The sequence below is a fragment of the Cupressus sempervirens genome, chromosome 10 (assembly GCF_028749045.1).
Source record: "Cupressus sempervirens isolate cs-2001-9-10 chromosome 10, ASM2874904v1, whole genome shotgun sequence".
In the NCBI taxonomy this organism is placed as follows: Eukaryota; Viridiplantae; Streptophyta; class Pinopsida; order Cupressales; family Cupressaceae; genus Cupressus; species Cupressus sempervirens.
In genome coordinates this window covers 406,860,088-406,876,556 of record NC_143127.1, presented here as the reverse complement: position 1 = coordinate 406,876,556, position 16,469 = coordinate 406,860,088, and the positions used below count along the sequence as shown (strand labels likewise).

Genomic DNA, 16,469 nt, shown 5'->3' with positions numbered 1-16,469 from the left:
CTTATGTTTGAGGAAGTCGCCAATTTTCATCTCATACCTTTTGACTATTCATTAAAATTAACTAAATTTAAATTATCTATGTTTAAAATTATTCTTGTCATTTATAAATTATAATTTATTTTTACTTTTATATTTTAATTCTATTAATATTGTTTATCATTAAACAATTTTTCAAAAGGAGGAACAGAAATTTAAGTATTTAAAAAAATTGACAAGCTTTTGCCAAGTACTCTCCAAGTTTTTGCAAATGTTTCAATTGCCAAGTCCGAGTTGAGTCCGAGTTTGCAGACTACAGGATACAAGACTTCTATGTTCTGAGTCATTTGCCATATCTATAGGCCTACTGACTTTTTATAAATCAGTCAGTAGGTTAGAATTTCCCCTTGCAGCACCAACATAAACCAAAGCGACTTGAACAGATCTGCCATAGTTAGGCTCCGACTATGCCTTCACCAAAACAGTAATGCAGAGTTAATACTTTACAAGTGCAATCTCACAAACAAAGAATCAAGAACTCAAAAGAACCCCATGCAAGAAGCTTAAGAACAAGCAAATCAAAGATAACATCAATCCTGGGGTATAACATTCATCTGTTATTAAAGATGGCAATCAAACAATACAGAACCAATCATGCTCATTCAGGTCAGATCAATGCCAATAATGTCTGACATTGTTCTTACAAAGCAGGCAAAGTAAAACCACCCCTTAAAGAGCCAGAAGCTAGGCCCAAAACCCATTGGCTAGCTAAGCTCACAAAAGCAATGTCATATGCCACATCTATGATCCTACTAACTTTTATAGATTAGCATACACTAAGCAAATTCCACTTTTAATTTTGCCATTATGCAGCTAAAGAGGCAACTGCTTGGGTAACTATAATATTTGGGTAAGGCTGGAATTTTCAGTGAGCTTGTTTATCCATGCAAGGCTTCTTATTATTCTCAAATCAGCTTGACAAAATGCTTGGTTAAAAATCTGAGACCTTTCCTTGAGCATTTTCAATGCAAATTTGAAGAATACAGTAGGTTAGGAGGCGATGATTCAAAAGGTCCATGGGTGCAGATCATTGAAAGTTTGTTCGATATATTTAACAAGCCTACACTCTGCAGAATTCTTTGAAAATATACAAACATACAGCTTACTTCAAAACATGTTTTTATCAGAAGTTTTTACATGATGTGACGTGAAAAGTTGAAACCACTTCATCTCACATATATATAAGTATTCCAAATCAACTGGCTCATTCAATGTAATGTCATCACAAACATCTACTAACCTGCTTCCACTGATAAAAAAGTTCTTAGCTTTTTTTGAGAAGGCAACAGCCCCTACAGCACCCATGTGGCCTGTTGCCACACATAAGCACGATCTGCTCTCTGTGTCCCAGATTCTTACCTACAAGAAATTTATTATTATTTATCTGCAGAAACTGCATAATAAGAGAGAAACTACCACGGTAGTATAGAAATAATTAAATAATATAATGCTTTACAGGAAACAACAGAGATAATACAGGAAATTGCATTCTTTTATAACTTCTTAAAGCACTTGAAACATTTTCAATCTGAATGCTTTTAATTGATGCAAACGCTCAAAGAAGATTCAATTTGCTTACCGCGCACAGCTCAGGTTCCTTCCTCTATACATCAAAGTTTAACATCTCTCACACTTTGTATCTTATAATCATCATAAGAGCAGGACTCACTAATAGGAGCTAAAAATTACATTCAGTATCATGGGAATGAAAATCTTCAAAAGGAAGTGATAATAAATCTTTTTCATTTAAAAATTGATAATAAGGTATTAAGTCAGAATATTCAATATACAAGCTCTCCAGCTTGTATCCAAACTGCCTTTAAAAAATCCATAATTTTTAAATTGAAATTTTAAATCGCACACTGCCATGGTGTATTTAAGGACTAACTCTAGTTCGTTTGAATCATCTAGCATCATCAATAAGCATTCACATAAAAGCATTGTAATTGCATTATCAGTTTGTATCTTTGTTCATTATCATTCCAATCAGCCTGTCCAGGGGCTTGATGCAAGAGGAACAAATCCTTGTCTAGTAAGTTCCCAGACAGTGCCTCTCAAACACCATTTTCCTAGATCAAGTCAAATTCCCACAATCGAAGTTCAGATCCCCGCATCAGGTTCTGTATGTGCAAGGTTTTACTTCTGCTGACACAGGGATCAGATCAATAGCACAGCTTTTAACCTTGCAGTTTACAGAGAATTTTATTGTTCAGAAGTTGTCATCTAACAGATACCAATTTGCTGGTATAATGGCAAATCAGTTTGTGACACCTATGACAATTTTTGTCTTCTGGATTGAGAGTTAAATTTTCAATTATTTTATTCATTTAACCATTACATTTGTTTCAGTATTTAATTTATTGCATTATCAGCTACCCAACCCAGCTCTTTATATTAGGCAAGATTTGTTTATGATTGTGATTAAATAAATTTACCTAACATATTTGTATTGGAAGATTTTAATTTTCTTGACACAATATTAAATGTTTGAAGTTTATTATAAGCAGAATACTAGTAGATTTAATGTTAAAATTATTCAACTTTATACTGTTATGATGAATTTTCTCCATGTTATTATTTATAAAAGGGAACATATAATTAAAATTACTAAGTATTGAAATTTTGAATAGATGTCAAGTTCAACAAAAGGAAAAGATTATAACAAACTTAAAAGTTAAAACTAAGACTAGTTTATTAAATTGAAACTGATATTTGAAAAAAATCAAAAGAAATATGAAAGTTATATAGCACACAGCATCAATGTAGTATCAAAGGGTTACCCTTCAACCCAATTGAAAATTCTCTCATTTTTTTTAAAACTTCCATTCACAATTCTGCTTCAATTTCTTTGACATTAGTCAATCACTATGTTGCGGCTTGAGTTTGGGTTCAACGGTTTACCAAATTTATTCCCCAAGATCAGTATGGTTTTGTTTCACTGTACCATGCAGAGAGAGAGAGAGAGAGAGAGAGAGAGAGTGAGTGATGCCTCCAAGATTGGGACAAGTGTGCTGTACTAAAGTCTAAGATGGCTCCAGTCACTTTCCTCAATTTTTCTGAGTCTCCTATGAGTTCTCTATTATCTTCCATTAAAGTAATGTGAGAGGCCATGAATGCAGGATTAGGCTGGCCACCGTGCAATATGCATTCAAGTTTAATTTTTTTAGAATACAACCTTAATGTTCCCATGATTGTTTTGGCTTAAGATTTTCTTTAAAGACTGAACAGGAAAATGAAACATTATAAAGTATGCCTAAATTTAGGGTTTAATATTTGGTCTTAAAACTTTCTGTCAAACATATTTTATAAAATGGGAAAATTTAATTTAAGCAAGTCCTTGTTGTATAGGAAGATTATAATTTTCTTAACACTACTTTTTTTTTCTAGCTAATGAGTCTGTGAATGTACTGGTGAACTTAATCAAAGACTGGAATTATTTCACTTACAGAATACTAATTTTATCGTCCTTTCTTGCAGGTTGAAGCGATCACAGTCCTAAAATCAATATTCAGACTTGAGGAATTAATTATGGATTTAAAGCTCTTGTTGTTTCTGATATCCGATGCAGATATAGAACGATTTTATGTTTTCTATGGTTCTATTCTCTTGCAACTATATCACATATATAGCCCTTTGACAGGGTGGTCATGACCATTGATAAGCAAGAGACATGATATTTCAATCTAACTTATGATTAGTCAGTAGTTTGGCAAACAAATTAATTTATATCAATCATGATTAATGATAACCAATGCAGATCGACAGTATTGCATATTAGTAATGCATGATTGAAATCAAGAGATGAGAGGGTTTCGTACCTCGGAAATGTTTACAGTCATATCGTTGTTGAAAGAATTCGATGATGGATTTACTATATACAATCTAGTATGTATGCATGTATACCAGTTCACAAAGTGAACTGGTATACATCTATGCATGCTTAGCCATCAGATCTTATATTCATCCACCTTGACCGATGCTACCAATTTCAACACTCCCTCTTAGCTAGGGAAGGCAACCAGGTATAAAAGGATTTAGATATCACCTAGCACGTGATATCAAGGAGTATACAAAATATCAAGTCAGCATGATACTTGTATATCTCAGTTATGGTATGTGCACTGACATTATGTCACATGATATCTACCATAACATGTCATGGCATGTCCGCGGACAATACATAACAAAATGTCCACCTTGATTATCTCATTTAGAACAAATTGATCTGCAGTGGATATCAAGTCAGCATGATATCAATCAATTAGTTTGAGAGATTTAACTATCAAGTCAGCATGATAGTAGACATTGTAAAGTCGTTACCTTACAATGTTAAATACAAGTGTACATTATCAGAAAGATCATCACCTTTCAGTAATATACACAGGTGAGACCCATAAAGTCATAAAGTCACACATATGATAAGAGTTTACACATTAAACATCTTTAAAAAAAAATTAGTACAAAAGAACAAATTTTGAGATGTAGTCTCAATTAATTTACATTTCAACCATACCAAGTTCTGTTTTGAGGTGCTCCACCTTAACTTTAGAGAGAGACTTGGTGAGGATATTTGTTGTTTGATCATTTGTACAAATATATTCCAACTGAATTGCTTTCCTTTCAACCATGTCCCTCAAGTAGTGATAAGGGATTTTTATATGCTTGGACCGATCATGGAAAACAAGATTAATTGAGAGCTTGATGCAACTTTGATTGTCACAATGAATAGTAGCAGGTTTCAAGGACTTTCCAAACAGTCCCATAATCAATCTTCAAAGCCATATTGTTTCTCTAGCTCCTACAGTGGCTGCAATGTATTTGGCTTCAGTGGAACTTTGTGCTACAGAAGACTGCTTCCTACTTATCCAAGAGATCATGGCTGATCCCAAACTAAAACAACAACTAGATGTGCTCTTACAATCAATCACACTTCCGGCCCAATCTGAATCTGAGTATTCATGTAATTCTAGATCAACATTCTTATATTTGAGTCCATATCCAATAGTACCCTATAGGTACCTCAAAATGTGTTTAGCAACAACAAGGTGTATTTCACATGGTTCACACATAAACTGACTCAAGACATTCACTGTATAGGAAATGTCAGGTCGTGTGTTAACCAAGTACATCAGGGATCCAATGATTTGTCAATATAGAGTAGGATCCACAAATCTAGATTCAATTGCTGCTTCTTTCAACTTATGGAGGTTTGTTTCCATGGGTGTGGACATAGGCCTACAGTTCAGCATTCCATACCTTTCTAGAAGGTCAACAGCATATTTCCTTGATTTAGAAGGATATCATCAAGTTTCTACCAAACTTCCAATCCCAAAAAGTAGTGTAGTAGACCTAGATCCTTCATATCAAATCCTAGAGCCAAATCCTTCTTGCATTGAGCAATTAGGTGATCTTCTTCTGTGATCAGCAAGTCATCAACATATAGAATTAATATCAACATGTCACCTTTAATAACTTTAAAGTAGAGATTTGGATCAGCTTCATTCTTAGAGAAACCTACTCTTGTAAGGTATTTGTCAATTCTCTCGTATCAAGCTCTAGGAGCTTGTTTAAGCCCATACAGGGCTTTCTTCAATTTGTATACATGGGATGTTGCATCATGAATCACAAATCCATTAGATTTTTCTAGATAGACTTCCTCTTCAATAGTCTTGTTCAGAAATGTGATGTAATACCCACCCATGGTTTGCTTTTATGTTTTGATTGCCAAATTCTTTTAGGCCAATTTTATGCATTGATTAGTTTTAGAGATTTTGGATTTACAGTATTATGATATTATTTCATGACTAGGATTAGTGATATATCAGTGATGATTACTTGGTTTTATATTTCACGTGTTGTTTAATGATTGTGGTTACTAGTGCATTAATGATGCTTTAATGATTCGTAGTTAATAAATGAGATTTCTTTCATAGCGATGTGAGATGATGTTTTTAATAATGACTGTTTCATATTCGTAATGATGCATTATTATACTTGAGCATTTGATGTTTGACTTGTGATTATTATGATACTTACCCCATACTTGCATGTGTATGGCACACATGTCTATTTTATCTTTTTGTTTGACGTGTTTGATAAGGTTAAGAGAGGGAGTCGTAGTCACCTGCTAGTCAGGTTCTACACGATGTACCACCCTCTGCCATTGCCTGTTTAGTTTAGATATATTTATATACATGTACATGCTTGTCGTTTATGCAGGATACAGGTACCAAGCATCGATTTCCCTAAATTGCCAGGATGAGCATGTCCTATTACAAATACTCAAATGGTGAGAATGGGAAGATAATGATCAGGTTCAATCCTAGACATAGCCTAAATAATTGTCCTGCAAGGAGGACTCGTAACAAACTGTCTACCCTTTTTAAAGCCTGTGAGTCTTTTGTGTGTATGTGGTTTGATTCTTGCTTTGGTGGGTTTTCCTTATGCATTTCTTGAGGTTTGACTTGGTGATTTGCCTAACAGAACAAAAATTTATGATTCTTGGATTGATCGTTGATATTGAATTTTTAGATATTATTTAATTTAAAAGTGAAAAAATGTTAAAATAGGATGATCTTGCATTTTTTGGAATTAAATGGATTTTTAGTTAAATTAAAAGATTTAATTTAAAAGTCCTAATTTTAGAAAATTAGGTTAAAAGGATTTAGAAATTAAGTATTAAATATTGTATAGCATTATTATTTAATTAATAAAGATTTAAAATTTAGTGGCATGCACTTAAGTTATCTCTATTAATTAAACAATGAATAAATGTCTTTTTATAAAATTACTTTAACTATAATGTGGAGAAATAAATAAAATAACAACAAATGAATATTTTTAAATTAAAAAGTGATTTAAGTGTGCATGAAAGGAATAATAAAATAAAATAATTGCAATTTAGAACGAGTGGAGACAAAAACCCTAAAAGGTAATTAGAGTTCTATATTAGAGGGTTTTTGGGTCATTATTGCACACACAAGTTTTGGAGAGCAACTCTAGGTTTTGGAAAAGAAAAGAATTTTTGGCTTGAAGGATTTCGTTTGTAATAAGAATTTTACTGGTTGTCAAATTTTAGCATCAGCGTGAGGTAGGGTTTGAAACCCGTAATGGTATTTTTCATTTGAAAAGATTTGTCTGATTTGTGTTTGATGGGTGTTGAAATATAGTTACTATTTAGTTGTATTGATTTGAGAAAAATTGTGCTTATCAAACCCTTGATCAAAAAAAAAATTACAAGAAAATTGTAGAAACAATGAATTAAATCGGTTACAGTTTGATTTTAAAAAATTACATAGAATTAATCTACAAATTTGTTTATATTGTTCCTTCAAAAAAAAGAAATTGTATACATATTTGTATGTATTTATGATACAACTTGATTTTAGAAAATAGTAATTAAGAATTTAACCTTGCTGGAAAAAATTCCTTACAAACTACCTGTACAGAAAACGAAGAAAAAGTATATATGTTAAAAGTCTCTTTTAAAAAAAGAAGATTAACTTATAAAATATATATATATATATAAGCACAACAATAATTCCTCATTTTATCACATGTTTGAAAATAAGGTAGATATTAAAAATAAATTTTATGGGACAATCCGCCAAAAAATCGTCCCATCTCCCATCTTTCACTTCTTTTTTTTCCAAAAACAATCGTAGGTACAATTTACTATAGTTGACATTTTACTATTCCTACAAAGTAGGCCTGAACCCATATGTCATGTCCCGTTTTCAAATAATTAAAAATTATTATAATCTTTGCTAACTTTCACTTCTTCTTTTTTCCAAAAACAATCGTAGGTACAATTTACTATAGTTGACATTTTACTATTCCTACAAAGCAGGCCTGAACCCATATGTCATGTCCCGTTTTCAAATAATTAAAAATTATTATAATCTTTGCTAAGGCAGGCAGGTTCAAAAGGTGAAGTTTCGGAAAAAAGGGCTAATCTTTGGAAACCAATGGACTAATAAATGAAAATTATTATTAAAATATGTTTATTAACCCCTCTTGGACATGAGTTAGGGTTATGCCCTCTTTTAAGAGATTTGGAGGCATTTTGGGCTCATTCCAGAACTTCATTTTTGCTCATTGCTTTGTTGTTCTTCAGAGGCTGCCAAACCTGTGGAGAAGGAGACCCAAGAACGGGAGTTTGCAGGTTTCCAGGAAGGCTAAGGACGGGAGTTTAAAGCCATTCCATGTGCAAGCTCATGCAGAGTTTGCCCTTGTGCTGAACAGTGCAAATTTGTGAATTTTTCGGGTGTGTTTTTGTAAGAGTTTGGTATTTCTGGTTGAGTATTTCATATCAGTTTGGGTTGCTGCTGTATTTCAGACATTAGATGTTAAAATAGAGCTGAATATATGTATTTGGTCGTGATTATACTTCTGTGATAGATTATTAGTGTTTTTGTGATGTTTCTGAGCTATTTTGTGTTAATTTCGAGAGCCCGATGAGCATTGTTTTTGTCCTCCATTTGGGAGTTGTTGTGTAAATGCTACACAGATCTGGAAATGACATTTTTTAGGCTATTATGATGGTGAAATTTCTGTAAAAATGTCCACTTTCAAATTTAATAATCATATGTGAAGCTGTGAAGTTTTTAGCACTATTTCGGACATACCCAATTTGGGTTTTATTGAGAAATTGTTGGATCTTTGAAATATTGGTTGTTTGATTTTAAAAATCTGATTAGAGATTTTAAATATCATATAAAATTAGAAAAGGGTCATTTCAGTGGTATCAGAGCTATGATCTTGCCATCCTAAGGCTTTGTAGAAATTTGCATGCAACTAAGTGAAAGAGAGAAGAGATATTTGCAGCGAGAAAAGAATAAAGAAATTTTGATCAAACCTCCAGTTAAAATTAAAAGTACAAAATCCAAGTTAGGAAAAAGTATGGCTGATTAAGATGAGATGGCAAAGAAATTCTTCCAAGACATCTAGAACACTCAGAAGCAAACAGTGGATAGTCTGGCAAAAACTAGAGAGGTTTTGCGAATATTGACAGAAAAATTGCAAGGAGTTGCATCTATTAATGAGAAAGGGAGCACTTCAGAGGAGCCAAGAAATCTGAAACCCACACCCTCTAAATCAACAAAAACTATTTTCTTGCCTGCACATGAGCCACTAGTACCAAATCCAGTCCTTAATCCCGTGGAAGAGGTTACAGGTAACTTGATTGCATTAAGAGCTACTTACAATGGCTTAGATGATGACTTTCGCAGTTCGATTCTTTTTAGAGAATATGTGGATATGATGAACACTTTGATGCCCAAGAAAGAGTACAAGAGGGAGCATGACATAAGTGGAAGAGAGCTCAAAAATAAAATAAGCAAGTTTACAGCACCTGCTTTTGATGGAACAAATAAAATTTCAGCTAGAGCATGGCTACAAAAATTACAGACCTTCTTCACACTTAACCCATGAAGGAGAGTGATGTTGTTCAATTTGCAAGTCTACACTTGGAAGATGCAGCCTATGATTGGTGGTATCATGGAATGACTACTCAAGGTCATGATCAAGTAACTACATTTGATGATTTCAGTCAAAGAGTGATAGATAGATTTGACCTCAAGGATGATGATGAGTATTTTAAAGAATTGTCAAAGTTGAAGCAAACCAAATCAGTTAATGAGTACATAGAAGAGTTTCAAAAAATGGTTGTTATGGTACCTGATATTAGTGAAAAAAGGATTGTTTATCTTTTTCTTGATGGTTTGGAAGATTCTATTAAAGGTTTGGTTAAGGCTTTCTCACCTTCAACCTTACAAGAAGCTATCAAAAAAAGCTTGCAACTTGAAACTTGCGTGCCTATGAAATCAGTCACTAATCAAAAACCCCCAAATCTTTGGCAACATAATGGGAATTTTCAGAAAAAAAACTTTTTCAACACTACCACCAAAAGATGTGATAAATGTGGCAAAAAAGAAGGTAGATGAAGAGACTGGGAGTGAATTACGAAGGAAAAAGCTTTGTTTCACTTGTAGAGAACCATGGGTTCCAGGACACAGATGTTTGGGAAAAGGTCAAGTGCACTATATTGAAGTTGCTTCAGAATCTGATTCAGATGGGCATAAGGAATTTCATGACACTAAGGAGGAGGAAGAAGAAGAGAAAGAAAAAGAAAGCAGCAAGGGTGGCACTTTAGCAGCATTATCAGGAGTCACATGATACCATCCCTTTCGAAATGCGAGGGGTACTAGCAGGACAAAGGTTGACAGTTCTTCTTGATAGTGGAGCAACTCACAATTTTATTGATGAGGGATTTGTCATGAAAAGAGGGCTTAAAGTAGAAGATTTTGATGGATTCAATGTTACTGTAGCTGATGGATTCACTATGCCTTGCACACGGGTGGTGAAACAACTCAAGATGACCCTAAGAGATTATGAGTTATGTGATGATTTCTATGTTGTTGGCATTGGGGAGACAGATCTTGTATTGGGTGTTCAATGGTTGCACTCTATTGGAGGCTATTACATGAACCATCAAACTATGGAGTTTAAATTTCATTCCAATGGGAAAGAAGTCTTATTGAGAGGCTTATCGAATGGAGCACCTAAGGCGGTCTCTGCAAAGAGGATGGAGAGGACTTTCCGAAGAGGACAAGTAGCATGGGCAGCAGGAGTCATAATCCATCCAACAAGCTCTCCAAAGAATCAAGGTAATTTCCATTTTGAAATTCAAAATATTCTTGATAAGCATAGTATAGTTTTCAATGACTTGCCTCCAGGATTACCACCAGATAGAAGTTTTGAGCATGTTATAGAGTTAGAACAGGGTGCCAAACCAGTTATAACAACCCCATACCGCCATCCAAGAGGTTATAAGGAAGAAATTGAAAAAACTATTAAGGAACTCCTGGACATGGGATTCATAAGGCCTAGCTCTAGTCCATTTGCATCATTTGTGGTACTTGTCAAGAAAAAGGATGGTACAATGAGAATGTGTATAGACTACAGGGCTCTAAACAAGAAGACCATAAAAAATAGGTATCCCATACCACGCATAGATGAACTCATTGATGAGTTACATGGTGTTGTATACTTCTCAAAAATTGACTTAAGATCAGGGTACCATCAAATCCGAATGAGGAGTGAAGATATGGAAAAGATTGCTTTCAGATGTCACTATGGGCACTTTGAATTTCTTGTTATGCCATTTGGCCTCACTAATGCACTTGCAACATTCCAATCTTGTATGAATAAGGTATTCAGCCAGCATCTTCGAAAATTTGTTTTGGTATTTTTTGATGATATCTTGATTTACAATAAAACATGGGAAGAGCATCTAAAGCACATAGACACTGTTTTGGGAATCTTGGAGCAGCAATCCTTCTATGCTAAGCTGTCTAAATATGAGTTTGGTTTGACAGAGATCCTATATTTGGGACATATTATAAGTTCTAAAGGAGTACAGGTTGATCAACAAAAAATCCAGGCAATTTTGGATTGGCCTCCACCCACTAATCTTACATAGTTGAGAGGTTTCTTTGGGTTGTGTAGCTACTATAGGAGATTTGCCAAGGAATTTTCTCAGCTTGCTGCCCCCTTGACTGATTTGACAAAGAAAGGAGCTTTTGTTTGGACAGAAGAAGCACAAAAAACATTTGATAAACTTAAGGAGGTAATGAGTTCATGCCCTGTGCTTGCAATTCCAGATTTATCTTTACCTTTTGTTGTTGAATGTGATGCTTCTGGAGAAAGTATAAGGGCTGTCCTAACTCAAAGGGGACATCCAATAGCATTTGGGAGTAGAAAACTAAATCAATCAGAAAAAGGTTACTTCATCTATGATAAGAAAATGTTGGCAATCATGCATGCACTTCATAAGTTTAGACAATATTGGGTATGTGGGAGATTCGTTGTAAAGACAGATCATAATAGCCTCAGGTTCTTTTTGAACCAAAGGGATTTGAATGATCGTCAACAAAAATGGGTAAGCAAATTGCAAGCTTATGATTTTGATATTGAATACATGAAAGGAAAGAATAATGTGGTTGCTGATGCTCTCTCAAGAAAGCCCACTCTGTATTCCCTAACATCTATCTCTGCTGATTGGAAAGTCTCCATAATTTCAGAGTATGCTAAAGATTTCTTTGCCACCAAGATTTTGGATAAGTTAGTGGATGATAACATGTACAAGGTTGTTGATGAATTGATTTATTACAAGAACAAGATCTTCTTAGTGCCAGGATCAAAAACTAAGGAGAGGATATTGAGGGCCTTTCATGACACACTTTTGGCTGGTCATCAAGGATACTTAAGACATACAGGCAAATTCGAGAGCGGTTTTCATGGAAGGGTATGAAGGAGGATGTCCTTAAACACATTAAGGAATGTATAGTATGCCAACAAAGTAAGAGTGAGCAAAATTTTCCTGCAAGGTTGTTGTAGCCACTTCCTATTCCTGAACAAAAATGGGAAAGTATTTCCATGGACTTCATCACTGGATTGCCCAAAGTTCAAAGTAAGGATTGCATATATGTGGTGGTAGATAGACTAACTAAGTATGCACATTTCTTTCCTATCACATCTAATTTCAAGGCATCACAAGTGGCCGAACTGTTCTTCAAGAAAATTTTTAGATTACATGGCTTGCCTAGAAACATTGTCAGTGACCGGGATAGTAGATTCCTCAGCTCTTTTTGGAAAGAGCTCTTTCATTTGGCAGGAACTGAACTCACTCCCAGTACTAGCTATCACACTCAAACAAATGGACAAATAGAGATAGTTAATAAATGGATAGAGGGATATTTGAGGAACTATGTTTCAAATCAACAACATGCTTGGGTGAAATGGTTGCACCTAGGGGAGTATTGTTACAATACATCTCATCACATGTCTATTGGTATGCCTCTTTTTCGTGCTCTTTATGGTTATGATGCCCTTTCCTTTGTTGATCTAGTACTTTCAGATAGCAGAGTACCTGCAGCAAGTGATTTCATCAAGCAAAGCCAAGACATAATAAGGTCCCTCAAGGATAATCTACAACATGCACAGAACCAACAGAAGTTGTATGCTGATAGGAAAAGGCCTGAAAGATCTTTTGATGTGGGAGATTTGGTATTTGTTAGGTTGCAGCCATATAAGCAAAGCACCTTAAAGAGGAGTGAAGCAGAGAAACTCAAGCCAAGGTTCTATGGGCCTTATAAGATCATCAAGAAGGTAGGAGAGGTAGCTTATGAATTGGAGCTCCTATCAAACAGCAAAATACATAATGTTTTCCATGTATCTTGCCTAAAGAAGGTTCTAGGCCAGCAAACCATAGTATCTACAGAATTACCGCCTCTTGATGATGAAGGGAAATTAGTTTTGATACCAGAAGAGATTTTGGATACAAGAGAGAAAAGATTGAGAAATAGGAGCATCATAGAGCATTTGGTCAAATGGAAAAGATTACCACTGGAGGATGCAACTTGGGAAGGAGCACATATCCTTGAGCATTCCAACCTTCATTGCTTGAGGACAAGCAATATTTAGGAGGGGAGGACTTGTCATGTCCCGTTTTCAAATAATTAAAAATAATAATAATCTTTGCTAAGGCAGGCAGGTTCAAAAGGTGAAGTTTCGGAAAAAGGGGCTAATCTTTGGAAACCAATGGACTAATAAATGAAAATTATTATTAAAATATGTTTACTAACCCCTCTTGGACGTGAGTTAGGGTTATGCCCTCTTTTAAGGGATTTGGAGGCATTTTGGGCTCATTCCAGAACTTGATTTTTGCTCATTGCTTTGTTGTTCTTCAGAGGCTGCCAAACCTGTGGAGAAGGAGACCCAAGAATGAGAGTTTGCAGGTTTCCAAGAAGGCTAAGGACGGGAGTTTAAAGCCATTCCATGTGCAAGCTCATGCAAAGTTTGCCCTTGTGCTGAACAGTGCAAATTTGTGGATTTTTTAGGTGTGTTTTTGTAAGTGTTTGGTATTTCCGGTTGAGTATTTCATATCAATTTGGGTTGCTGCTGTATTTCAGACATTAGATGTTAAAATAGAGCTGAATATATGTATTTGGTCGTGATTATACTTCTGTGATAGATTATTAATGTTTTTGTGGTGTTTCTGGGCTATTTTGTGTTAATTTTGAGAGCCCGATGAGCATTGTTTTTGTCTTCCATTTGGGAGCTGTTGTGTAAATGCTATACAGATCTGGAAATGACAATTTTTTAGGCTGTTATGCTGGTGAAATTTCTGTAAAAATGTCCACTTTCAGATTTATTAATCATATATGAAGCTGTGAAGTTTTTGGCACTATTCCGGGCATACCCAATTTGGGTTTTATTGAGAAATTGGTGGATTTTTGAAATATTGGTTGTTTGATTTTAAAAATCTGATTAGAGATTTTAAATATCATATAAAATTAGAAAAGGGTCATTTCACCATACCAACTTGAATTGTTTCTTTAATAAATTATTTAGACTTTTCCCACTAATAGTCATAAACCTATTTTCTAGGCATGTCAAGGTGTTAGCTTTTGTTTTAAAGTTGTTTTAAATTTATAACTGTCACTTTTTATGGGTTAAAGTTCCAAAATTATTATAATAGCATTTTTCCCTTTATATATTTGTTGATCTATATTTGCTGATCTAGTTAAAACTTTTATGGGCTTTTTAAGATAAGATTTTTTTATTGACTCTATTTTAAATAATGAAAAAAAAAACAAATTCAGGAAATTAGATATTTGCTCCTTATTATTATAGTATTCTACATGTAGCTTATTTATTTTTATAAGTAGGTATTTATAGTTTGAAATAATATATAAAAGTGGATTTGATGTATAGGTTAAACTTTCTATTTTATAATAAATTTAATTTAGTAAAATGGAGAATTAATATATGTTTAATATTTTGTTTTTCTTTAACTAGTATATATATATATATATATATATATATATATATATATATATATATAAAATCATTTTATTATTGAACACATCTTTATGGCTAAATTAGACTACTGAAAAATAACTGAATTGAATCATGTGTTTGAAACCCTAGGTGTTGTATTTGGTTGATTGTAGAGTTTTTGTGATGTTGATTTCGTGGTCAGTCGTCTAGTTGACCAACTAGGCGTACACCAGAGGCTTTTGTAATTTTCTTTTATGATGTTTATTTGTTCGAAATATTGTAATGGCCTTATGTTTTAAACTAGAAGTTGCATTTATGAGTTTTATGTTGTTGAACACTTGACCTGGGTTGGGAGAACCAACTTATCTTTTGGGTTGCTTGTTAAGGAACCGACCCTGATCATTATGGATGTTGTTGTATGGAACACAACTGTGTTTTATGTGCTTAGGAGAGGTTTTCTAGGTACGTGTCTTTGGGAGTGGCTTATAGTAGGGGTCTGGGACCCGAAGTGGTCTGTGCCAGGGTAACCTATTGTAAGTTATGTAATAAGTGATAATCTAGTAATTAATATTTTGGGGAAACACACTTAAAAGATAAGTTAGAGATATTTGCCCCGCCCATGCCTTGAGTGCTTGTATAGACTAAGGATGGGAATGGGATGACAGTATGACTGGTTTGCCTCGTCTTCTTGAGAGGGTTTTCTAGTTCCACATGTGTTACGTTGAGGGTCCGAGGTTCAGAGTAACCAGTCTAGGGTAATTCAACGCTTGAGGATCCGGGGTCTATTGAGAGATCAGTCCAGGGTAACTCAAGTAGTTTGACAATGTGATGAGACTCCCTAGAATGTACCCTGAGTCTCCTCTATTGATTTCGTTTGTACCTCTGGTGGTGTACTTATTGTTGGATGTGTTTATTGTGGTTATTTACTTTCATTGATGATGTACTTTTGACTTGTGGTTCTTGACTTGAGGTGGATATCTTTCGTTGACTTTATCTTATGATTTTGGTGATTTTATCTATTCTTGGTTTATGAATGATGTTTTGTTATGCGGTGTTGGTATTAAATTGAGTGTTCTTTCTTTTGAAGTATCTTATCTTCTTGAGTAGTATGTGTACCTTTGAGGTAGTTTTGGCTACTAGGAATTCCTTGCCTAGGATTGTTTCTTGATTGATTAATCATATGTGGATCGTTCATTATCTTCCCTACACAGTGGGAGTGGAAGCCTGACTAGGTGACCACGCGGTCGGGAGGTAGTATCTTCTTACCATTTGGGCCCCCCCCTCACATTGCCAGCTGTTGGATGTTTGTTGCAGGAGATGTACCTTTATCATTCTTATTTCTTATCTCAGAGACTTCTTTTCAGTTGATGTATATATGTTATCATGCATTCTGATGTATTATATCTATTCTCAAATACCCTGCAACATGTGCAGTGGATGTTATTTATTGGATATACTTTCATTGTATTAGTGATACTTATGCATTTGCTTATGCGATTATAAATCTGTTATTTCTTTATGATCATGAGACATTGTACTTGAGACAAACTAATTAATATAGACTTCTTAACGTAACTCAACGTGAAGGA

The 16,469-nt window shown here is 34.4% G+C and overlaps 1 protein-coding gene across 1 annotated transcript in view; it reads right to left on the bottom strand.

The window, feature by feature from the left end:
• Positions 1 to 16,469, bottom strand: part of TOZ (Transducin family protein / WD-40 repeat family protein) — a 63,284-nt gene that overhangs the window by 26,656 nt on the left and 20,159 nt on the right. The window contains exon 7 of the mRNA XM_089803087.1: positions 1,277 to 1,395. Within this exon, the coding sequence (XP_089659213.1) occupies positions 1,277 to 1,395 (119 nt within the window). The remainder of the gene's footprint in view (positions 1 to 1,276; positions 1,396 to 16,469) is intronic.